The sequence below is a fragment of the Pseudophryne corroboree genome, chromosome 6 (assembly GCF_028390025.1).
Source record: "Pseudophryne corroboree isolate aPseCor3 chromosome 6, aPseCor3.hap2, whole genome shotgun sequence".
NCBI lineage: Eukaryota > Metazoa > Chordata > Amphibia > Anura > Myobatrachidae > Pseudophryne > Pseudophryne corroboree.
Window position 1 is genome coordinate 190,551,123 of NC_086449.1, and position 25,428 is coordinate 190,576,550.

A 25,428-nucleotide genomic window follows, 5' to 3' on the forward strand; every position below is an offset into this window, starting at 1 on the left:
TCATGTAACGAATACCTTTTGCCACCTTTGGCTGTAAATTTTGCATCCTAATATTCGACACTAGGGTCAGTATCTGTGTCGGTATCTGTCAGTGATCTGGGATATGGTGCGTTTTTGAGACCCCGAAGGTCCTGGTGCCACAGGACAGGCACGGTCTGACTACCTGACTGATCCCTAGCTTCAGCCTTGTCTAATCGTTTATGCAGTAAATCTACATTTGCATTCAAGACATTCCACATATCCACCCAGTCCGGTGTCGGCGTTGCCGACGGCGACCTGACCATCATGCACTCCCCCTCCTCCTTAGGTGAGCTTTCCTCGTCAAACATGTCGACACACACGTACTGACACACTTCACACACAGGGAATCTCTTTTCTGAAGACCGGTTCCCCCTGAGGCCCCTTGGAGAGACAGATGGAGAGTATGCCAGCACACACCCCAGCGCTATATAACCCTGGAGAAAAACACAGATTGTTTACCCAGTAGCGCTGCTTAATGTATAAACGCCAATAATGTGCCCCCCCCCCCTTACTTTAAAACCCCCTTTCACCGTGTGTCAAGCAGGGGAGAGTCAGGGGAGCTTCCTCTCAGCGGTGCTGTGGAGAGAAAATGGCGCTGGTGAGTGCTGAGGGAGAAGCCCCGCCCCCTCGGCGGCAGGCTTCTGTCCCGCTCAAACGTACTAAAAAATGGCGGGGGCTCTTTTATATACATGTACAGTGCCCACCTGTACATGTATATAGACTTTTGCCATAGGAGAGGTGTTTTATTGCTGCCCAGGGCGCCCCCCCTGGGCCCTGCACCCTGACAGTGACTGGAGTGTGTGAGGTGTATGGGAGCAATGACACACAGCTGCAGTGCTGTGCGTTACCTCAGTGAAGCACCGAAGGCTTCTGCCGCCTGAGACGTCTTCTGTCTTCGTTTCTTCTGGCTCTGTGAGGAGAATGGCGGCGCGGCACTGGGGTGAACGCCCAGGACGAACCTGTGTTCACTCCCTCTGGAGCTAATGGTGTCCAGTAGCCGAGGAAGCAGAGCTTATTATTTAAGTAGGTCTGCTCCTCTCTCCTCAGTCCCTCGATGCAGGGAGCCTGTTGCCAGCAGTGCTCCCTGAAAAAGAGAAAAAATCCTAACAAAAATGCTTTCTAAGCAGGAAACTCAGGAGAGCTCCCTGCAGTGCACCCATTCTCCTCTGGGCACAGTCTAAAAGAGGGAGGAGCCAGTGCACACCCAGAGTCCAAAGTCTTTCTTAAAGTGCCCATGTCTCCTGCGGAGCCCGTCTATTCCCCATGGTCCTTACGGAGTCCCAGCATCCTCTAGGACGTTAGAGAAAAGTATGTTTAGTAATGAGGTAACATCATTTGAGAGTTATATCTGTCACCTTTGTACCTAAAGTATGATTGTGTTATTCCACTCTCGCTACAGCTTGCAGCTAACCTGCCGGCCAGGTCTCAGCTGCGACCCTTGGAGCTTCCTGGGGAGAATACCGAACAGCGTCAAGAGTTAGAGACGGTTCGCAGATACTATGAGGTGGCCAGGGAAGAAGCACTGAGGCTTCAGCAGGAGCTGTCACGGAGATCTTCGGAGTGTTTGGCACTGGCCTCTGAGAGAGACCGGAGCAAATTGGAGTCAGACCAGCAGATCAGACAGCTGGAAGAAGCTCTGCGTGATGTGCAGAAGCGCATGCTAGACTCCGAGAGCAAAGTGAAGCAGATGCAGTCACACTTCCTGGCCCTCAAAGATCACCTGACTCAGGAAGCTCTGAGTGGCAGCTCTCGTGCAGATGAACTGCAGGAACAGCTGAGGGAGATAAAGGGGAAATATGAAGGCGCATCTGCTGAAGTTGGGAAGCTACGCAACCAGCTGCGCCACAACGAGCTGTTGGTTCAGGAGCTGCGCAGAGAGGATGTTCGCTTGCGCAAAGAGAACCGTCGGCTGCAGGACGAGCTAGCGGTGTGCGAGGAGGACAAGGAGCATGCAGAGCGAAGGGCCCAGGAAGCTGGAGAGCATCTGGCTCTCGCCGTCACAACAGATAAGTTCGAGAACATGAGATGTCTCCTGACCAATGAGGTGAATGAGAAGTCACGGAGCCTGGAGGAGGCAGGGCAGGCGTTGTCACGGCTTAAAGATGAGATGGAGACTGCAAACAGGGAGAAGAAGAGATCAGATGCAAAGTGGGACATGCTTAAGAAGGAGTTGGATGAAATAAAAGTAAAGAGCAGCACTCTCACTCGGGAAAACGAGAAGCTGCAGGCAGAGAAAGTCCTGCTGCAAAGGCAGATTGAGGAGTTAAAGGGGCAGATGAGAAGTAAACATGTCCCAGCACAGCTGCACGCAGAGACCAAGAGAGCCTGTGAGGAGACCATTGCCCAGCTAAGCCAAAAATTAGCAGAGTCCGAGCAGAATCACCGGACGGCTGAGCTGGAGCAGGGCAAGTTGCTGGAGGAGAGAAACACCTTAAAGGAGGGCATAGTGCTCCTCCAGGCATCCACCACTCCTCGTCAGGAACATGAAAAAGATATGAAGGATCTGCAGTTAAAGGTCAAACAACTGCAGACACAGTTGGCAGAAGCATCAAAGAAATGTGAGGAGGAAGCAAGCAGAGCTAGTTCTCTCCTTTTAGAAAATGCCAGTCTGCGGGAAAACCACATTCCGCTGACGACACACCTGCAGGCCTCTGCCTCACTGACCACGGAGTTGGAGAAAGCTAAAGCTGAGGTGGCCATAACCAGGAAGCAACTAGATAGCGAGACAAAAGGCCTGACCGAGATACGAGCAGAGTTACAGAGCGAGGCCACCAAGCAAGCAGCCCTGCAAGCACAGCTGGTCAGCGAGATGGCACTGAAGTCAGAATTGCAGTCGCAGCTGCAGAGCAAGGTCTCAAAAGAGGCAGAATTGCAAAAAAAGCTGAACAGTGAGGCTGCAATAAATGCAGAATTGCGGTCTCAAATAACTAAAGAATCTACCACACATGCAGAGTTGAAGTTGCAGCTGCAGAAACTGAACGAACAGATACGTTCTGATTATGTGACTCGGGAGGAACACAAGGAAAAAGTGTCAGAGCTGCAGAAATGCGAAGAGGAGATGAAGCGAGAGTATTTAAAGGCACATGCGGATTACCAGAGCGAAAAAGGGGAGGCGAAGAGACTGCAGGCAGCTCTCAAAGAACAGAGAGCAGAACTGGACACGTTACAGCATTGCATCACTGAAAAGTATGCTCCGCTTACCAGCATGGAAGAAAAGGAGAAGAGCTTCCAGGCAATACAGAAAGAAATGGAGTCAGAGTTACAGAAACAGTGTCATTTTACGGAGGAGATGCAAGATTCTCTTTTGAAGCAGCAGCAGGAAACTACGAACGTCCGGGTAAAACTGGAGATTGCCGAGCGTAGCCTTCTTGATGAACGCACAGCTCGAAACCAGGAAGAGGGTGCAATGCTCAGAGAGTTGGAGGAACTGCGAGGCTGCGTGGAGGATTTGCAGAAGTTGCAGGTAGTTGCCACTGAGAAACACCATGTGTTACAGCAAGAGAATCTCCAAGCCACTAAGAATATGAAAGAACTTCAGGAATGCCTGAACAGTCAATACATCCCCATAGACAATCACAATGAGCTGAAGACCACACTGAAGAACACCAAAGCTACTTTAGAGGCTGAGCTGAAGGCCCAGGTTAACTTGAGTGAGAAGATGCAGGAGAGAGTCTGGAATTTGCAGCAGGAACTGGAGGAGCAGAAAGGTTGTTCTGTCCCTAGCGCACAGCATGCTGAGGAAAAGAATGCCTGGGAGAGGAGAGAGGCTACAACACAGAAGATATTAAGGAAAAAAGAGGAGGCGTTGCAGGCAGCTGAAAAGGAGATGAATAGACTCCAAGAGGAATTGAAGAGGGCACAGCTAAACCTGCATGAACTGCAGAACATCAGAGAAAGGGAAAAATCAGAGTCCGCTGCTGTGAAGACTGCTCTAGATGCCCAAGTGGCCCAGTTGGCGGAAACCAGCAATAGGTATATGGAGGATAGCAAACAAGTGGCCCAAGAACTGAAAGAAGTGTTGAAGCAGAGTGAGAAACTAAAGCAGAAGATCAACGGACAAGAACAAGAGATTACTCAAATCATGGGAAGGCATGAACAGTCACGTTCTACCATAGCGGAACTGCAGGAAACCATTCAGAGGTCCTCCAGAGACCTAGAAAGTAAAGAAAAGCAGGTGAGACTTTATACACACATCTTATGTCTTGTGTCCTTTTGAGCGAATACTTATGTATGTTTGGTGCTAAAACCTCCGTTTTATGTTGTTGCACTAAGTTTTAGAGGTCCTATTTATTATCAGTCATCATCTCTTACTTTTCCCTTATGCTCCCAAATATAAAGTGGGTGGTGCTAGAATAGACTTGGTTATAGAATTGAAATCTACACAGTGGCACAAAGTATTTCAGGAGCGGTGTGTTGATTTTGTAGATGGCAGTGACTTATGTGTAAGGGCTGGGCTGCACGTGTGCGGTAGTGTCATGGGGCAGGAGTAGTGATGTCATGGGGCAGGAGTAGTGATGTCGGGCACCTTTTTTTACCAGGAGCGTCAAAACTTTTTTTAAGTTGTACCATATTAAGACAAACTGAGGGCCACAGAATTGTTCTCAGTTAGCCTCCCAGCAGTTATGTAAAGGTTCTTTGCTGAGCAAGTCTTATTCTTAGAAATACTGAAATAAAAAAAAAATACCCTGAATAAATTGTTAATTTTAGATTTCAGTTTTACTCACTTTGATGAGATGCATTATATGCCACGTACCCCCAATTCATCATATGCCTCATAGCAGTGCCACCAGTTCTTAATATCCCAAACATCTGCGCCCCAAATTTATGATCCAGACATCGGTGGTCCTTAAGCTCAGCTTTCTACCCAAGGCACTTCTCAGTTGCACACAGTGGGGCAGATATATTAACCTGGAGAAGGGATAAAGAAGTGATAAAGCAGTGGTAAGTGTAAGTTGATAACGTACCAGCCAATCATTCCAAATTAGAAAAATGACAGGAGCTGACTGGCTGGTGCGTTATCAACTTGCGCTTATCACTGCTTTATCACGTCTTTATCCCTTCTAAAGGCTTAATACATCTGTTCCAGTGGGTGCTCTGCTAGAACACAGGGGGTGCATTGCAGCAGATGGTGGGCTACAGTTTGGATGCCCATGTTTTAGACTGAGAGCAGAATGATGTGATGTCAGAACAGTGCTATATGAAATTCATTTTAGGCTTCCACTTTGCTAAAAAATGTTTTATTTAAAATGTATAAAGATAGAATTGTGCCATGCTGTTTATCATTTGTCTCCGTCAGTAACTTTTGTCTGTTTTATGTCCTTTCTATCTTCCTAAGATCCGTTCTCTTCTTAACGATGTGGACAGGCTGAAGCGCACTTTGTCCCAGCATCCGGGGAAGAACCAATCCGCAGAGGTTCTACAGAATCAGATCAAATCACTACAGTGCCAATTGGATGTAAGTACTAATCACATGACTACTGAAGACCTAAACCATGGAAGAGGTGTACTCAGAGACCCGCGGTGTATGCCTATTTGGCTACCCACCTTGGCATGACTGTGGACTCTTGTAAGATGACTGCACAAATAGGCTGATGCCTATATCTGCTGTAAACTCCCTTTTATTGACATGACCAAATATGTTATGATATTAATACCCTTTGCTTTCTATGTAAAACTACGTGGGTTGCTTTGCACTGTAACCTAATGAAATCCACTTCTACATCTCTACATGTCATTGTCAGCCTCGTCACTCCATGTTTTCTGTTATGGTTCTCTCTGCCTTCTGCTTTGTCACAGGAGACCCAGCGCAGACACCAGGAGATCATCTCCATCTATCGGTCACACCTGCTGAGCGCTGTGCAGGTAAGAAGAGGATCTCCATTTCTCACAATTCCTAGATTTATTATTTAACCACTTGCCTCGCTTATTCCCATGTTATCCGACTGAAGCCAGGAGTCTGTTACCTGCCTTGGTCGCATCACATGCGGCCCACTGTCCACCGGTGTTCCACAGCACTCATTGTGAGACCACCGACATCACTGCCGAATTGTGCCCCAGAATGTCATGCTGCCGGGGAGGGTTAGGCTGTGGGGGGGTTAGCTTTAGGCTGCGGGAAGGGAGGGTTAAGTTTGGGCATCACCAGGGGTGGGGGGGGGGGGGGGGGTTAGGTTTAGGCTGCTAGAAGGGAGGGTTAGGGACCAGTGGGGGATTCTGTTGTGAATCTGATCATCAGGATGTTGCGGTATTCTGAGTGTCTGCATCCCAACCGCCGGCATTTAAAACCCAACCTGGTCACATGTTATTAGGGGGTGTACAGAAAAAGGGTTTTATAATGGGGTGGGGGGGATTTTATAAAACATGTATGGGTTTTTTTTTTTACTTCTAAGGGGGTGGGGGGGTACTATTATTAGACCACTGGGCGGGGCTTATTGTCACTGTGGGGTGTAAAGTTATTTTAGAATGGTGGGTCTATGGAAACAAGGTGGGGGGTGCAAAACATATTTTAATATTTTATTTAAAACTTTATTAAGTAATCCAAAATAACTCTGAACCAATAAAAAGCCTACCGCCCATTCATAAAACTATATAGATAGAGAATATTCTGAAGCTGAGTGGTCTCCTGTCACACGACTCTGGAGCACTACCAACCTTAGCGGAATGGCTGATATATAATATACGGACCTACACTCCTATATTGTTGCTAGAGAACATTTACATTTATAATCACCCCAGCTTTGTTTTTGTCTCCAGTTGCATCTTGTTAAATATAAACTGTTGGATTGCCTCTTCTATTGTAATGTGTGTGTCTTCACAGGGCCACATGGATGCAGATGTACAAGATGCATTGCTACAGATCATCCACATGCGGCAAGAACTGGTTTGCTGATCTTCCTGCCGCTGCCACAGAATATATAAATGGGCGGGGTAGCAGGCAATGTAACTATTCTAGAGGACAATTCCATAAACTCTACAATACTTACACCCACAGCCAATACACACTTTGCAGAGAGCACAGACTGTGATAGACACTGGATAGAATGTGGTCACTAAGGATGGAAAAAGAAAAGGATATATAGGAACATTAGATAGAGGGGAATTGTGATCTGGGATTGGAGGACGTGACAAATTACGTTTTCAGAGAGTAATAGGAAAGTTGGCGTTGATCTGAAGGAGGTGGTCAAACCAAGGTTATCCAGGAGAGGAAACATGGATGTGAAGAAAGAAAAGCAAGTGATAGAGGGATTTGTGCAAGCTGGGAGAGGAAAGGAAGATATGATGAAGGTGGAAGAGAGTAGTGGTGAGGAGGATGGGAGAAAGTCTGGACCTGGGTGGATGATGTAGAATGTGGACGCACCTAGAAAGGTGCTCGGTGGAAGTGTTTGATCTTATAGAAAATACAAGGCCATAGTAATGTTTATACACTGATGGAATGAGGGTGACCTGTTTTAGCAAAGACACTAAACAGAGAAAGGGACCTATGAAATTAATTATGGAGGTTCCCATTGAAATACAGCACACTTGGTTTTTATGAACTTCAATTATTTGTCAGTCATGGGTTGGGTTTTCTGGTCCATTAGTTATCACTAACTATGAGCTTATTGATCAGCAAGTGAGTTATTATTCCTGCTAGTAGAGTCACTGATTGGGTAGAGCATGGTCTCTGCCAGCTGCTTATCTGTTGAGTGCCAGGTGTTCCATGTCTTAGATCACTGCTTCTCGAACTCACTCCTCAAGGCACACAAACAGTCCAGGTTTTAAGTTTATCCATGCACAGGTGACTTACATAGTGTATTTTTTTTAGTTGAGGTATGGAGGGGAGCGTATTTGGTCTGTTGTACTAATGGCTCTCTAATCCTTCTGCCATGATTGTCACCTTGCTCTGCCAGGGGTGGGAGAAACATTTGAGTGTGAACCAGTGAAACCAAGCAAAACTGGTGAAATCCTGGAGACCTGAGAGAGGAGAAGAGTCAAAGACTAGCAAACAGTGCAGTATCCTCATCCAACTACCCGTATGTCATACAAGTTACGGACTTGGTTGGCAATGTTTGTTTTTGCGTGTGTATATATACAATATATATACAATATATATGTATATATACAAAATATATATGTGTGTGTGTGTGTGTGTATATATATATATATATATATATATATATATATATATATATATATATATATATATATATATATATATAAATATTTTAAAGAAACATTTTAGATTTGTCTTTATACCGGTTTACACTTTCCAATACAAGTTTACACTCCAAGTACATAGGTAGAGAGCTATATTTATAAATATATATATATATTTTGTATGGATATTTGGATTGATTTACCTATTCTGTGGAATTGATCAGCTGGTCTGACGCCAGTTCCATGTGAGCTAATTAAGTAGTGTGTAGTCCTACAGGTGGCAGAACTATACAGTATTCCTGTAGTCCTATAGGTTGGGTTTATACACCTATTTTACTTCTTGTCATAGGTAATAATGTTATTTATGTAGCTGCATACATCTTTACTCAATGACGTTGGCTTTTGGAGTGTTGGGTGTTATTTGGGCAAATGTGTAACGCTCCTGTCTGTACTTCTGAGTTATATTATACTATGGGCTTCTGAACTGGATTAATATAAACTAAAATAAATGTAGATTATGCGCAATTTCTTGTTGTGTTTTCTTTCTGTGTGTGTTGTTCAGACGGTGTATCCTGTACACAAAGCTTATTGTGCCACTGTGGAAGTAAATGCCCCATATTATGTGTAACTGTGGTGGCCCTTCCACTTGACCTTGATCTCTGATTAACTATACATCAAAACACATAGTGATTTTGCAACACAATAAACATAAATAAGTGATCCAATATCAATGTATGTAAAGTAACCACACTCCCTATAAAACGTAGGTGGCTGCTGTCCATTAGGTGCATTCTGTGTGATGGTCTACTAGTATAATAACCAAAGATAAATATTAGGTGCCACGTACATGTGTAACAAAGGTAAAAAATAAATCAAGCTGATCCGTTTAGCATATTCTCCTGGTATCATCTTTTCTCTTACGTCCGAGAGGATGCTGGGGACTCCGTAAGGACCATGGGGATAGACTGGCTCCGCAGGAGACATGGGCACTTTAAGAAAGACTTTAGGTATGGGTGTGCACTGGCTCCTCCCTCTATGCCCCTCCTCCAGACCTCAGTTTACTACTGTGCCCAGAGGAGACTGGGTGCATTACAGGGAGCTCTCCTGCGTTTCCTGTCAGAAAGTATATTTGTTAGGTTTTTTTATGTTCAGGGAGCCTGCTGGCAACAGACTCCCTACATTGAGGGACTGAGGGGAGAGAAGCAGACCTACTTCTGTGAGTTTCAAGGCTCTGCTTCTTAGGCTACTGGACACCATTAGCTCCAGAGGGAGTCGGAACACAGGTCTCACCCTGGAGTTCGTCCCGGAGCCGCGCCGTCGTCCTCCTCACAGAGCCGGAAGATAGAAGCCGGGTGAGTATGAGAACAAAAGAAGACTTCAGAGGCGGCAGAAGACTTCACGATCTTCACTGAGGTAACGCACAGAGGTGAAGCTGTGCGCCATTGCTCCCATACACCTCACACACGGCAGTCACTGTAAGGGTGCAGGGCGCAGGGGGGGCGCCCTGGGCAGCATATAAACCTCTTTCTGGCAAAAATGGTTATATATACAGCTGGCCACTGTATATTTAAAGAGCCCCCGCCAGTTTTCAGTATATTTGAGCGGTACAGAAGCCCGCCGCCGAGGGGGAGGGGCTTCTCCCTCAGCACTCACCAGCGCCATATTCTCCACAGCACAGCGCTGAGAGGAAGCTCCCCCGGGCTCTCCCCTGCTTAATCCACGTTGAAAGAGGGTTTTGAAGAAGAGGGGGGGGCACATAATTGGCGCATTTATATATATTACAAACGGCGCTACTGGGTAAACATGTATTTATATAGTGTTTTTTCCTGGGTCATATAGCGCTGGGTGTGTGCTGGCATACTCTCTCTCTGTCTCTCCAAAGGGCCTTGTGGGGGTACAGTCTTCAGATAAGAGGATTCCCTGAGTGTGTGGTGTGTCGGTACGCGTGTGTCGACATGTCTGAGGTAGAAGGCTTTCAGGAGGAGGAGGAGGTGAAAATGAATGAGGTGTCTCCGTCGACGACGCCGACACCTGACTGGATGGATATGTGGAATGTTTTAAGTGCTAATGTAAATTTATTGCACAAAAGATTAGACAACGCTGAAGCTAGGGTACAGCCAGGGACTCAACCCATGCCTGCCCCTATGTCGCAGGGACCTTCGGGGTCTCAAAAGCGCCCACTATCCGAAATTGTTGACACAGATACCGACACTGATTCTGACTCCAGTGTCGACTACGATGATGAAAGTTGCAGCCAAAATTGGCAAAATGTATTCGATATATGATTATTGCAATAAAAGATGTTTTGCATATCACAGAAGAACCCCCTGTCCCTGACACGAGAGTACACATGTATAAGGGAAAGAAACCTGAGGTAACCTTTCCCCCCTCACATGAGTTGAACGAATTATGTGAAAAAGCTTGGGAATCTCCAGACAAAAAATAAGATTTTAAACCTACCGGTAAATCTGTTACTCCTAGTCCGTAGAGGATGCTGGGGACTCCGTAAGGACCATCGGGTATAGACGGGCTCCGCAGGAGATAGGGCACCTAAAAAGAACTTTGACTATGGGTGTGCACTGGCTCCTCCCTCTATTCCCCTCCTCCAGAGAACTGTGCCCAGAGGAGATGGACAATACAAGGCAGGATTTAGCAATCCAAGGGCAAGATTCATACCAGCCCACACCAATCATACCATGTAACCTGGAACATACATAACCAGTTAACAGTATGAACAAAAACAACAGTAACGGTCCATGACCGATGTCAACTGTAACATAACCCTTATGTAAGCAACAACTATATACAAGTCTTGCAGAGTTTCCGCACTGGGACGGGCGCCCAGCATCCTCTACGGACTAGGAGAAATAGATTTACCGGTAGGTTTAAAATCTTATTTTCTCTTACGTCCTAGAGGATGCTGGGGACTCCGTAAGGACCATGGGGGCGGGAGAGTGCGGACGACTCTGCAGCACCGACTGAGCAAACGCTAGGTCCTCATCAGCCAGGGTATCAAACTTGTAGAATTTAGCAAAAGTGTTTGCCCCAGACCACATCGCCGCTCGGCAAAGTTGTAAAGCCGAGACGCCTCGGGCAGCCGCCCAAGAAGAGCCCACCTTCCTAGTGGAATGGGCCTTAACCGAATTTGGTACCGGCAATCCAGCCGTAGAGTGAGCCTGCTGAATCGTATTACAGATCCAGCGAGCAATAGTCTGCTTTGAAGCAGGAACGCCAATCTTATTGGCCGCATACAGGACAAACAGAGCCTCTGTTTTCCTAATTCTAGCCGTCCTGGCTACATACATTTTGAAGGCCCTGACTACGTCCAGGGATCTGGAATCCTCCAGGTCACCGGTAGCCACAGGCACTACTATAGGTTGATTCATATGGAACGACGAAACCACTTTAGGCAAAAATTGCGGACGTGTCCTCAATTCAGCTCGATCCACATGAAAAATCAAGTAGGGGCTCTTGTGTGATAGAGCCGCCAATTCTGACACTCGCCTTGCTGATGTTAAGGCCAACAACATTACCACCTTCCAGGTAAGAAATTTCAACTCAACCTTGTTAAGCGGTTCAAACCAGTGTGATTTTAGGAACTGCAACACCACGTTCAGGTCCCATGGTGCCACTGGAGGCACAAAAGGGGCTGGATGTGCAGCACTCCCTTTACAAACGTCTAGACTTCTGGAAGAGAAGCCAATTCCTTCTGAAAGAAAATCGAGAGGGCCGAAATCTGTACCTTAACCGAGCCTAATTTCAGGCCCATATCCACTCCTGTCTGTAGGAAGTGGAGAAAACGACCCAAATGAAAATCTTTCGTAGGTGCATTCTTGGTCTCACACCAAGACACATACTTTCGCCAGATACGGTGATAATGTTTTATCGTCACCTCCTTCCTAGCCTTTATTAAAGTAGGAATGACCTCTTCCGGAATCCCCTTTTTTGCTAGGATTCGGCGTTCAACCGCCATGCCGTCAAACGTAACCGCGGTAAGTCTTGAAATACACGGGGCCCCTGCTGCAACAGGTCTTCCCTCAGAGGAAGAGGCCAGGGGTCTCCTGTGAGCATCTCTTGTAATTCCGAGTACCAAGCCCTTCGAGGCCAGTCTGGGACAACGAGTATCATCTGTACTCTTCTTCGTCTTATGATCCTCAACACTTTCGTGATGAGAGGAAGAGGAGGGAACACGTAGACCGATTCGAACACCAACGGTAAACCGATTCGAACACCAACGGTGTTACCAGTGAGTCTACTGCTACTGCCTGAGGGTCCCGAGACCTGGCGCAATACCTCCGAATTTTTTTGTCGAGGCGTGACGCCATCATGTCTATTTGAGGAGTTCCCCAAAGATGTGTTACGTCTGCAAAGACTTCTTGATGAAGTCCCCACTCTCCTGGATGGAGATCGTGTCTGCTGAGGAAGTCTGCTTCCCAGTTGTCCACTCCCGGAATGAAGACAGCCGACAGAGCGCTTACATGATTTTCCACCAGCGAAGGATCCTTGTGGCTTCCGCCATCGCAACTCTGCTTCTTGTCCCGCCTTGGCGGTTCACATGAGCCACTGCTGTGACATTGTCTGATTGAATCAGAACCGGAAGGTTTCGAAGAAAACTCTCCGCTTGTCGAAGGCCGTTGTAAATGGCCCTGAGTTCCAACACATTGATGTGTAGACAGGACTCCTGGTCTGACCAAAGACCCTGAAAAGTCTTTCCCTGTGTGACCGCTCCCCATCCTCGGAGGCTCGCGTCCGTGGTAACCAGGATCCAGTCCTGAATCCCGAACCGGCGACCCTCCAGCAGGTGAGCACTTTGCAACCACCACAGGAGGGACACTCTGGTTCCTGGGGACAGAGATATTTTCCGATGTAAATGCAGATGGGACCCGGACCACTTGTCCAGAAGGTCCCATTGAAAAGTCCTTGCATGAAACCTTCCGAAGGGAATGGCCTCGTAGGCCGCCACCATTTTCCCCAGAACTCGAGTGCATTGGTGAACTGACACCCTTTTCGGTTTAAGCAGGTCTCTGACCATGTTCTGGATGTCTTGGGCTTTCTCTATTGGGAGGAAGACCTTCATTTGTTCCGTATCCAGTATCATACCTAGGAACGGTAGTCGAGTTGTCGGAATCAACTGTGACTTCGGTAGATTTAGAATCCAACCGTGTTGCTGGAGCACTCTCGGAGAGAGCGCCACACTGCTCAGCAATTTCTCCCTTGATCTCGCTTTTATCAGGAGATCGCCAAGTATGGGATAATTGTGACTCCATGCTTGCGCAGGACCACCATCATTTCCGCCATTATCTTGGTGAAAATCCTCGGGGTCGTGGAAAGTCCAAACGGCAACGTCTGAAATTGGTAATGACAATCCTGTACAGCGAATCTCGGGTATTCCTGATGGGGGGCATATATGGGGACATGAAGGTACGCATCCTTTATGTCCAGAGACACCATAAACTCCCCCTCCTCCATGTTGGCTATTATTGCTCTGAGAGATTCCATTTTGAATTTGAATCTTTTTATGTACAGGCTTAGGGATTTCAGATTCAAAATCGGTCTGACCGTACCGTCCGGTTTCGGGACCACAAATAGGGTTGAATAGTAACCTCTTCCCTGCTGGTGCAGGGGAACCTTGATGATCACTTGCTGTATACACAGCGTTTGAATTGCAGCTAACACTACATCCCTTTCCGATGTGGAAGCTGGTAGGGCCGATTTGAAAAATCGGAGCGGGGCACCTCCTCGAATTCCAATTTGTAACCCTGGGAAACTATTTCCAACACCCAGGGATTCAGGTCCGAACCGACCCAGGCCTGACTGAAAAGTCGAAGACATGCCCCCACCAGTGCGGACTCCCTCATGGGAGTCCCAGCGTCATGCTGTGGGTTTTGGAGCAGCCGGGGAGGACTTTTGTTCCTGGGCACCTGACGAAGCAGGTGCTCTCTTGCCTCTGCCCTTACCTCTGGCGAGGAAAGAGGATCCCCGACCTCTTTTGGACTTGTGCGACCGAAAGGACTGCATCTGATAGGGTGTTGCTTTCTTTTGCTGTTGGGGAATATATGGTAAAAAAATTTGATTTACCTGCTGTAGCTGTGGAAACCAGGTCCGTCAGCCCATCCCCAAACAATACATCACCCTTATAGGGTAGTACTTCCATATGTTTTTTTGGAATTCGCATCACCCGTCCATTGGCGAGTCCATAAGGATCTTCTCGGTGAGATAGACATGGCATTGGCCCTATACGCTAGCAATCCAATGTCCCTTTGAGCATCCCTCATAAATAAGACTGCGTCTTTTATATGGGCTAGAGTTAGGAATATAGTATCCTTATCCATGGTATCAAATTGATCTGTCAGCTCATCTGTCCAAGCTGCAATTGCGCTACACACCCATGCCGACGCAATCGTCGGTCTTAACACAGCACCCGTATGAGAATAAATACCCTTTAAGGTAGTTTCTTGCCTGCGATCTGCAGGGTCCTTAAGGGCCGCTGTGTCAGGAGACGGTAGCGCCACTTTCTTGGACAAGCGCGTCAGGGCCTTGTCCACAGTGGGGGGTGATTCCCAAATCTCCCTGTCCTGCTTAGGGAAAGGGTATGCCATAAAAATTCTTTTGGGGATCTGCGGTCTCTTATCCGGAGTCTCCCAAGCTTTTTCAAAGAACTCATTTAATTCATGAGATGTGGGAAAGTTAATAATCTGTTTCTTTTCCTTAAACATGTGTACCCTTGTGTCGGGGACCGAGGGTTCATCCACAATATGCAACACATCCCTTATTGCCACAATCATACACTGAATGGTTTTAGTCACCCTAGGGTGCAATTTTACTTCGTCATAGTCGACACTGGAATCAGAATCCGTGTCTGTAGTAGTGTCTTGTGTTAAGGGATGCTTTTGAGACCCCGACGGGCCCTGTGAGTCGGTCCAATCTGAGGATTGACCGCCTGATGTCCCCGCTAAACCAGCCTTATCAAGCCTTTTATGTAAAGATGCCACACTTGCATGCAACGTATGCCACATATCCATCCAATCTGGAGTCTGCACAACCGACGGGGACACACCACTCATTTGCTCCACCTCCTCCTTGGAGAAGCCTTCCGCCTCAGACATGTCGACACACACGTACCGACACCCCCCACACACAGGGAGTTACCTATAAGGGGACAAAACCCCAACCAGGCCCTTAGGAGAGACAGAGAGAGAGATATGCCAGCACACACCCAGCGCTTAAAAACACTGGAATATATGACCAGATAGCGCTGTTATATGTATATAATTATAATCTCCACTCACTGCATCGCCAAAGTGCCCCCCTCCTCTTTTTTCCAGCCTGTGAAGCTCAGCAGGGGAGAGAACAGGGAGCCAGCGTTTCCTCATGGAGTCTCTGTGGAGAAAATGGCGCTGGTTAGTGTTGAGGATCAAGCCCCGCCCACCCGACGGCGGGCTTCGGTCCCATCAACTTTCTATAAAAAAATGGCGGGGGTTACCGGATTTACTGTGCCACAGCCTAATCCATACTTATCAATGCCAAATATGAGGAATATTGCTGCCCAGGGCGCCCCCCCCCTGCGCCCTGCACCCTTCAGTGCCGGCTTGTGTGACTGGGAGCAATGGCGCGCAGCTTACCTCATGAAGATCTGATGTCTTCTGCCGCCTGATGTCTTCTTTGCCTTCTCATACTCACCCGGCTTCTATCTTCGGCATCTGTGAGGAAGACGGCGGCGCGGTTCTGGGACGAACCCCAGGTGAGACCTGTGTTCCGACTCCCTCTGCAGCTAATGGTGTCCAGTAGCCTTAGAAGCAGTGCCCAACTTAACAAGCCAGCTCTGCTTCTCTCTCCTCGGTCCCACGATGCAGGGAGCCTGTTGCCAACAGGACTCCCTGAAAATAAAAAACCTAACAAAATTCTTTTTCCACAGAAAACTCTGGAGAGCTCTCTGCAGTGCACCCATTCTCCTCTGGGCACAAGATCTAACTGAGGTCTGGAGGAGGGGCATAGAGGGAGGAGCCAGTGCACACCCATAGTCAAAGTTCTTTTTAGGTGCCCTATCTCCTGCGGAGCCCGTCTATACCCCATGGTCCTTACGGAGTCCCCAGCATCCTCTAGGACGTAAGAGAAAACTGCAGATTCCCAAAAGGATTCTTATGGCGTATCCTTTCCCGCCAACGGACAGGATACGGTGGGAATCCTCCCCTAGGGTGGATAAAGCATTGACACGCTTATCCAAAACGGTAGCGCTGCCATCCCAAGATACGGCTACCCTCAAGGATCCTGCGGACCGCAAGCAGGAGGTTACCTTGAAGTCCATTTACACACATTCTGGTACCTTACTCAGACCGGCGATTGCGTCGGCCTGGGTTTGTAGCGCGGTAGCAGCATGGACAGATACCTTATCAGCGGAAATTGAGACCCTAGATAAGGATACCATTTTATTGACCCTAGGGCATATAAAAGATGCTGTCCTATATATGAGAGATGCTCAAAGAGACATTAGTCTACTGGGTTCTAGAATCAACGCTATGTCGATTTCTGCTAGACGAGTCCTATGGACCCGGCAATGGACAGGTGATGCCGACTCAAAGAGGCATATGGAGGTATTACCTTACAAGGGTGAGGAATTGTTTGGAGAAGGTCTCTCGGACCTGGTCGCTACAGCTGGTAAATCAAATGTTTTGCCTTATATTCCCTCACAGCCTAAGAAAGCGCCACATTATCAAATGCAGTCCTTTCGATCACAAAGAAACAAGAAAGTACGAGATGCGTCCTTTCTTGCCAGAGGTAAGGGCAGAGAAAAAAGCTGCACAACACAGCTAGTTCCCAGGAACAGAAGTCCTCCCCGGCCTCTACAAAATCCACCGCATGACGCTGGGGCTCCGCTACAGGAGTCCGCCCCAGTGGGGGCACGTCTTCGAGTTTTCAGCCACATCTGGGTTCACTCACGGGTGGATCCCTGGGCAATAGAAATTGTTTCCCAGGGTTGCAAGCTGGAATTCGAAGAGGTGCCTCCTCGCCGGTTTTTCAAATCGGCCCTACCAGCCTCTCCCCCAGAAAGGGAGATAGTGTTAAATGCAATTCACAAATTGTATCGGCAACAGGTGGTGGTCAAGGTTCCCCTGCTTCAACAAGGGAGGGGATATTACTCAACCCTGTTTGTAGTCCCGAAACCGGACGGTTCGGTTAGACCCATTTTACATTTAAAGTCCCTGAACCTATACTTGAAAAGGTTCAAGTTCAAGATGGAATCGCTAAGAGCGGTCATCGCCAGCCTGGAAGGGGGGGATTTTATGGTATCTCTGGCCATAAAGGATGCATACCTTCATGTTCCCATATATCCACCTCATCAGGCGTACCTGAGATTTGCGGTACAGGATTGTCATTACCAATTTCAGACGTTGCCGTTTGGGCTTTCCACGGCCCCGAGGATTTTCACCAAGGTGATGGCGGAAATGATGGTGCTCCTGCGCAAGCAAGGTGTCACAATTATCCCGTACTTGGACGATCTCCTCATAAAAGCGAGATCAAGAGAGCAATTGCTGAACAGCGTGTCACTTTCATTGAAGGTGTTCCAGCAACACGGCTGGATTCTCAATATCCCGAAGTCGCAGTTGGTTCCTACGACTCGTCTGACTTTCTTGGGCATGATTCTGGATACAGACCAGAAAAGAGTTTATCTTCCGATAGAAAAAGCTCAGGAACTCATGACTCTGGTCAGGAACTTATTGAAGTCAAAACAGGTGTCAGTGCATCACTGCACTCGAGTCCTGGGAAAGATGGTGGCATCATACGAAGCCATTCCCTTCGGCAGGTTCCATGCGAGGACTTTCCAATGGGACCTACTGGACAAGTGGTCCGGGTCACATCTACAAATTCATCAGTTGATCACCCTGTCCCTTAGAGCCAGGATATCTCTCCTGTGGTGGCTGCAGAGTGATCACCTTCTAGAAGGCCGCAGGTTCGGCATTCAGGACTGGATCCTGGTGACCACGGACGCGAGCCTCCGAGGTTGGGGAGCAGTCACGCAGGGAAGAAACTTCCAAAGTCTTTGGTCAAGTCAAGAGACTTGTATTCACATCAACATCCTGGAACTGAGGGCCATATACAACGCCCTACGTCAAGCGGAGACCTTACTTCGCGACAGACCGGTTCTGATCCAGTCAGACGACAACACCGCAGTGGCTCATGTAAACCGCGAAGGCGGCACAAGGAGCAGAGTGGCAATGGCGGAAGCTGCCAGGATTCTTCGCTGGGCGGAAAATCATGTAAGCGCACTGTCAGCAGTGTTCATTCCGGGAGTGGACAACTGGGAAGCAGACTTCCTCAGCAGACACGACCTGCATCCAGGAGAGTGGCGACTTCATCAGGAAGTCTTCGCACAGATTGCAAGTCAGTGGGGACTGCCCCAAATAAACATGATGGCATCCCGCCTCAACAAAAAGCTACAGAGGTATTGCGCCAGATCAAAAGACCCTCAGGCGGTAGCTGTAGACGCCCTAGTGACACCGTGGGTGTTCCAGTCGGTCTATGTGTTTCCTCGTCTTCCTCTCATCCCCAAGGTGTTGAGAATAATAAGAAAAAGAGGAGTACAGACAATTCTCATTGTTCCAGATTTGCCACGAAGGACCTGGTATCCAGATCTGCTGGAAATGCTCACAGAAGATCCGTGGCCTCTTCCTCTACGACAGGACCTGTTGCAACAGGGGCCCTGTTTGTTCCAAGACTTACCGCGGCTGCGTTTGACGGCATGGCGGTTGAACGCCGGATCCTAGTGGAAAAGGGCATTCCGGATGAGGTCATTCCTACCCTGATAAAGGCTAGGAGGGACGTGACAGCTAAACATTAACCGTATATGGCGAAAATATGTTGCTTGGTGTGAGGCTAGGAATGCTCCTACGGAAGAATTCCATCTGTGCCGTTTCCTTCACTTTCTACAAACTGGAGTGGATATGGGCCTAAAATTAGGCTCCATTAAGGTTCAGATTTCGGCCTTATCCATTTTCTTTCAAAAAGAATTGGCTTCTCTCTCAGAAGTACAGACTTTTGTAAAGGGAGTGCTGCATATTCAGACTCCTTTTGTACCTCCGGTGGCACCTTGGGACCTTTAACGTGGTGTTGAGTTTCCTTAAGTCGCACTGGTTTGAACCACTTAAAACGGTGGAGTTGAAATATCTCACTTGGAAAGTGGTCATGTTGTTAGCCTTGGCTTCGGCGGCTTTGTCTCATAAAAGCCCCTATCTAGTGTTCCATATGGATAGAGCGGAATTGCGGACCCGTCCTCAATTCTTGCCTAAGGTGGTGTCATCTTTTCATATGAACCAACCTATTGTGGTGCCTGTGGCTACTCGAGACTTGGAGGATTCCGAGTCCCTTGATGTAGTCAGGGCTTTGAAAATTTACGTGGCCAGAACGGCTAGAGTCAGAAAAACAGAAGCACTGTTTGTCCTATATGCGGCCAACAAGGTTGGCGCCCCTGCGTCAAAGCAGACTATTGCTCGCTGGATCTGTAACACGATTCAGTAGGCGCATTCGACGGCTGGATTGCCATTACCAAAATCTGTTAAGGCCCATTCCACTAGGAAGGTGGGCTCGTCTTGGGCGGCTGCCCGAGGGGTCTTGGCACTGCAACTATGCCAAGCTGCTACTTGGTCGGGTTCAAATACCTTTGCAAAGTTCTATAAGTTTGATACCCTGGCTGAGTAGGACCTCCTGTTTGCTCAATCGGTGCTGCAGAGTCATCCGCACTCTCCCGCCCGTTTGGGAGCTTTGGTATAATCCCCATGGTCCTTACGGAGTCCCCAGCATCCTCTAGGACGTAAGAGAAAATAAGATTTTAAACCTACCGGTAAATCTTTTTCTCGTAGTCCGTAGAGGATACTGGGTGCCCGTCCCAAGTGCGGACTACTTCTGCAAGACTTGTGTAGAGTTTTGCTTACATAAGGGTTATGTTATAGTTTTCATCGGTCTCCGACTGATGCTATGTTGTTTTTTCATACTGTTAACTGGTTAGTTTATCACAAGTTATACGGTGTGATTGGTGTGGCTGGTATGAATCTTGCCCTTGGATTAACAAAAATCCTTTCCTCGTACTGTCCGTCTCCTCTGGGCACAGTTTCTCTAACTGAGGTCTGGAGGAGGGGCATAGAGGGAGGAGCCAGTGCACACCCATACCTAAAGTCTTTCTTAAAGTGCCCATGTCTCCTGCGGAGCCCGTCTATCCCCATGGTCCTTACGGAGTCCCCAGCATCCTCTACGGACTACGAGAAAAAGATTTACCGGTAGGTTTAAAATCTTCTTCTTTTATTTATATGGTGCCACAAGGGATTAACAATACAAGTGTACATTGATACACAGGATAACTGGAAAGTACAGAAAGAGATTAAAAGATAAAAAAATAAAAATAAAAGTTCTGTATTTTCCAAATACAGGTACACCACCAATTTTCCGGCATCCTCGTGTCAAAGTCGAAAAATATCATAATGCATATGCCTTGTACTAACACTTTCTGTACTAACCATTCTGCCGTGCGTGCACATACTCGCAATTTGCGTATGATCGTTCCTGCGGGTGGTGTGCGCATTTACGGTAGTGTTTGTGAGCGCATAGAGGGTTATCAAAACATTTCATATTTAACCCAATTAGTGCACATTGTACACACAGCCCCCTGCACCACATCAGAAAGAAATAGCTGTTTAAAATAGTTACTGAACAAAGGGATTCACCTTTACAGGATAGGAGAGGACAGAACAAGGTTACAAGGTGGTGTTTGGTATTCAGCTGTAGGGTATTTTAAGGGAAACATTCCGGTGTTGGTTAGAGGAAGATCGCATGTTGCAGCGTATAGTTATGTGCAGAAGTAGAATATAGATATAAAACTGTATTTACTATGTATTATGTATGCGGCGGGAATCCAGAGGATACCACCCCCAAGAGCAGTTGAGAATGACATCGCCCACCTTTTCAAATCAACCTATGACCTCTCCTGTAATGTAAATGAACATCTCTGTGTCCAATAGACAAAGGGATTACAGTGACCATTGTATTGTTTTGGATGAAGTGAATAAATAGAGCTTGCAGCAGGCTTGGTCACACAAGACTCTGAACGCTTTCTACCTGATAGCAGAGGACTGGTCCAGGACGCGCTTGCGAACGAATTCTCAGGTATGTACATTCTCTGTAGCCATTATTCTGTTTAGATATCATGTTAGCTTGTAGTGTATAAATTGTATTGTTATTTCCTTTTGTCTAATTAATCCGCAGTGGCCTTAGAACCCTGTGGTTTTACCCCATATATATGTTGTGTCCTCATTTCTCTGCTAGGGGTTATAGGGTTATTATATTCACAAACTGCTTAAGGTTTTAACGTGTATTTGGTAAAGGGTACGCACTGTGAGTACTTTGTACCGACAGCGCTGCACAAGGTTTAAAGTGTATCATCATTACAGTGCCGTGCTGCAGAAGGTTTAAAGCATAAACGTATCATTACATTGTATCACTAACAAGGTTTAAAATCTATCATTCTATTGTGTGCGCGCGGTGTGTACTTTGTACTCCCGGCGCGGCGTCCTGTACGCTAAGTCCGTAAGCTATAGGACTCTGTACGCAAATAGCGTACACAGTACGTAGCGTGTGTATTCAATCCAGCGGCGGCAGCGGCCCCACGATAAAGGTGTATTTAAAGTTATAGCTTTATGTTTAAAGATAATAATTGACATTATCAATTGGGGCCTCTCACGGGATATCACGTTCTTAATGATGCACTGTACATTACAAACGCGGCTGTAATTGACCGGCTAATGATGGACGCATCGCAAAATGCTGACGAAAAAAACATCCACGTTAATGTATTGTTGTGGTATCAGTAAGACGCTGATAGGAAATTTTAAGGGACAAGGCGTTTCTCATAATATTTAAGATGCTAAAATGTATTTTTATTGTTACAAAACAAGATTCAAAGGTCATATTGTGTTTGATTCAGATTGGATTGTTTAAACATAGAAACATAGAATTTGACGGCAGATAAGAACCACTTGGCCCATCTAGTCTGCCCCTTTTTTATTTTATCCTTTAGGCAATCTCAACCCTTTTTTTAACCTTGATTCTTTGTAAGGATATTCATATGCCTGTCCCAAGCATGTTTAAATTGCCCTAGAGTCTTAGCCTCTACCACCTCTGATGGGAGGCTATTCCACTTATCCACTACCCTTTCTGTGAAGTAATTTTTCCTTAAATTTCCCCTGAACCCCCCCCCCCTCCAGTCTCAATGTATGCCCTCGAGTTCTAATACTTCTTTTCCTTTGAAGAATGTTTCCCTCCTGAACTTTAAGACCCTTTATATATTTGAAAGTTTCTATCATGTCTCCCCTTTCCCTTCTCTCCTCCAAACTATACATGTTAAGATCTTTTAGCCTTTACGGGTAAGTTTTGTGATGTAGGCCATGCACCATTTTAGTTGCCCTTCTTTGTACACTCTCTAATGTATTTATATCCTTCTGGAGATAGGGTCTCCAGAACTGGACACAGTATTCCAGATGCGGCCGTACCAATGACCTATACAGTGGCATTATCACTTCTTTTTTCCTGCTACTGATTCCTCTCCCTATGCAACCAAGCATCTGACTTGCCTTTCTCATTGCTTTGTTGCATTGCTTTCCTGCCTTCAAGTCACTTGAAATAGTGACTCCTAAATCTCTCTCCTCCTCAGTAGTTTCCATTATAGTACCCTTGATACTATACTTAGCCTTTGGGTTTTTGAGACCCAAGTGCATGATTTTGCATTTTTTAGCATTAAACTGTAGTTGCCACGTTCTTGACCATTTCTCAAGCCTACCTAGGTCATTAATCATTTGTTTGACCCCTCCCGGTGTGTCTACCCTGTTGCATATCTTTGTATCATCTGCAAAAAGGCATATCTTCCCTTCAATACCATCTGCAATGTCACCAACAAAGATATTAAAGAGAACTGGACCAAGTACAGATCCCTGGGGTACTCCACTGGTAACATTTCCCTCCATAGATTGCACTCCATTAACTACGACTGTCTGTTTCCTATCCTGCAACCAGGTTCTTATCCATTTAACTGATTTATAATCCATCCCCAGGCTTTCAAGTTTATTTAGCAGTCTGCGATGTGGGACAGTGTCAAATGCCTTACTAAAGTCTAGATATGCTACATCTACAGCTCCCCCTTGATCTATTATTTTCATCACAGAGTCAAAAAAGTCAATAAGATTTGTTTGGCATGATCTCCCACCAGTAAATCCATGCTGTTTTGGATCCTGTAAGTTGTTTGATTTAAGATATTCCACTACTCTTTCTTTTAATAGTTTTTCCATTACTTTCCCTACTACTGATGTAAGGCTTACTGGTCTGTAGTTACTTGCTTCTTCCTTGCTTCCACTTTTGTGCAGTGGAACTACATTTGCTGGTTAAATAAATCTGTTAAAGGTGTAACCAGCACATCTTTTAGCTCTTTGAGTATCCTTGGGTGTATCCCATCTGGTCCCATTGATTTATCCACTTTTAGTTTTGAAAGTTCTGTTAGGACCTTCTCCTCTGTAAATGTATTTTCATCTACCTTATTTTTATGAATGTCCTTGCAATTTAACTGTGGCCCCATCCCTTCTTCTGTAGTAAATACTGAGCAAAAATAATTATTTAGGTGATCTGCTATTGCCTTGTCTCCCTCCACCAAATGCCCACTCTCTGTCTTAGGTCTTATTATTCCTCCATTTGATTTTCTCCTTTCACTTATATACTTAAAAAAAGTTTTGCCCCCTTTATCTACTGACTGGGCCATTTTCTCCTCAGCTTCTGCCTTTTATCTGTTTAAGTAGGTTTAAAAGTATATTTAAAAGTTTGCATAGCTTTGATATAGTTTTATTTTTAACTCAGACCTAAAATAACTTCAGGGGCTTGCATGGTGTGTGATTTCTTTGTGACAAAGGAAGCCGCATGGTCTGTCCTCCATTTTGGACTAACCACATGGCCTGTGCACCATTTTGTGTAACCCTCATGGATGTGGAAGGGGGAGGAGCAGCGGCCATGTTGGGAAGGTAATTTTTTCTAAACGGCTGATTTTCACTGCCCGGAATAATCAGCCGTCCTTGGTCAAAAAGAAATCACCATTTATGAGTTACCAATGCATTTATTTAACCCATGCCATAGTCAATTACAAATAGTTTCAGATGGGGCTAGTGAAAAGTTAATAGTAAGATGAATACCTGATGTAAGAACCACACATAGATATAAACAAAGTTTTTTTTTTTGTTTTTTTTTCTTTACCTCTAGGATTCAGTTAACTCTGCTTGTTGTAAGATAGCCATTGAAATGCAAATTAACCTGTGTAACTGCTTTTTCCTAGCAGTGAAAAACCATCTTCACAGACAGTCAAAAGCACACAGCATTCATATGCAAATTAGAAGCACTTAATGGGTAAATGGGTCTCAGGAGACCAGTGAATGGTACATAGATATAATATTATAATTATGTGTGTGTTCATATCAATGTATGTTCTGCAAGATAGCTATCCAATATGAATCATACCATTGGAATTATTGATTACTAGATTCATTTAGACCTGTATTTTGTACTCTGTATACCTGCTCGCATTATTGCCATAAGCATTGATTACTAGATTCATTTTGACCTGTACTGAGAAAATTTGTTGCTATTTAGTTAAAATATAGAGTTAATATTTAAGGAAGTAAGTGTAAGACGCACACACAGCCTGGCCTAGTTTTAAAGGTTTATACAGAAGAAACTGTGTGGTGTTAAGTGAGCGATTATAGGTAATATCGCTTACATTTATAGAAGTGTGGGATTTGTAGTACTGCGGACGTACGGCCTTTGTACGCGTGTCTCGGACAAAACACAGGACTGCGTACGCTACGTAAAGCCATACGCACGTGGCGTGTTTACGCAACGTGCGTACAAAGTACGACCGCGAAGTACAAATTACACAATAGCATTGTTTAGTTTAGGCGCAAATCGGTAGCCACGCGATAATAGCACAAATCAATCAGTTTCCAATATTTAGTTTAAAAACCTTTTTTACTGTAGTACCTCTGGGGAAAGCTATCCGTTAACAGGAAAAGATATTTTTCTGATCAGAAAACTATAGAATGATAGTGTGGGCTGAAAAAGGTATGAGTGTATTGAACCCCTCTTGGTGAAGTTTGGTGAAACTTGGTGAAGCACGGTCTAGGTGAGCACGGTCTAGGTGAATACGTGCAACGGAGTGTGATAAAGTTTTCGTGGTATTACGCTCCGGCTGTTTTGGAG

At 46.2% G+C, this 25,428-nt stretch overlaps 1 protein-coding gene across 3 annotated transcripts in view; it reads left to right on the forward strand.

Moving 5' to 3' along the window:
• UACA (uveal autoantigen with coiled-coil domains and ankyrin repeats) overlaps positions 1-8,679 on the forward strand; it is a 137,689-nt gene extending 129,010 nt beyond the window's left edge. For all 3 annotated transcript variants that reach the window (XM_063925503.1, XM_063925504.1, XM_063925505.1), the window contains exons 16-19: positions 1,421-4,195; positions 5,357-5,476; positions 5,818-5,883; positions 6,836-8,679. In XM_063925503.1, the coding sequence (XP_063781573.1) occupies positions 1,421-4,195; positions 5,357-5,476; positions 5,818-5,883; positions 6,836-6,907 (3,033 nt within the window). In that variant the 3' untranslated portion in view covers positions 6,908-8,679. The remainder of the gene's footprint in view (positions 1-1,420; positions 4,196-5,356; positions 5,477-5,817; positions 5,884-6,835) is intronic.
• Positions 8,680-25,428: the final 16,749 nt, after the last annotated feature.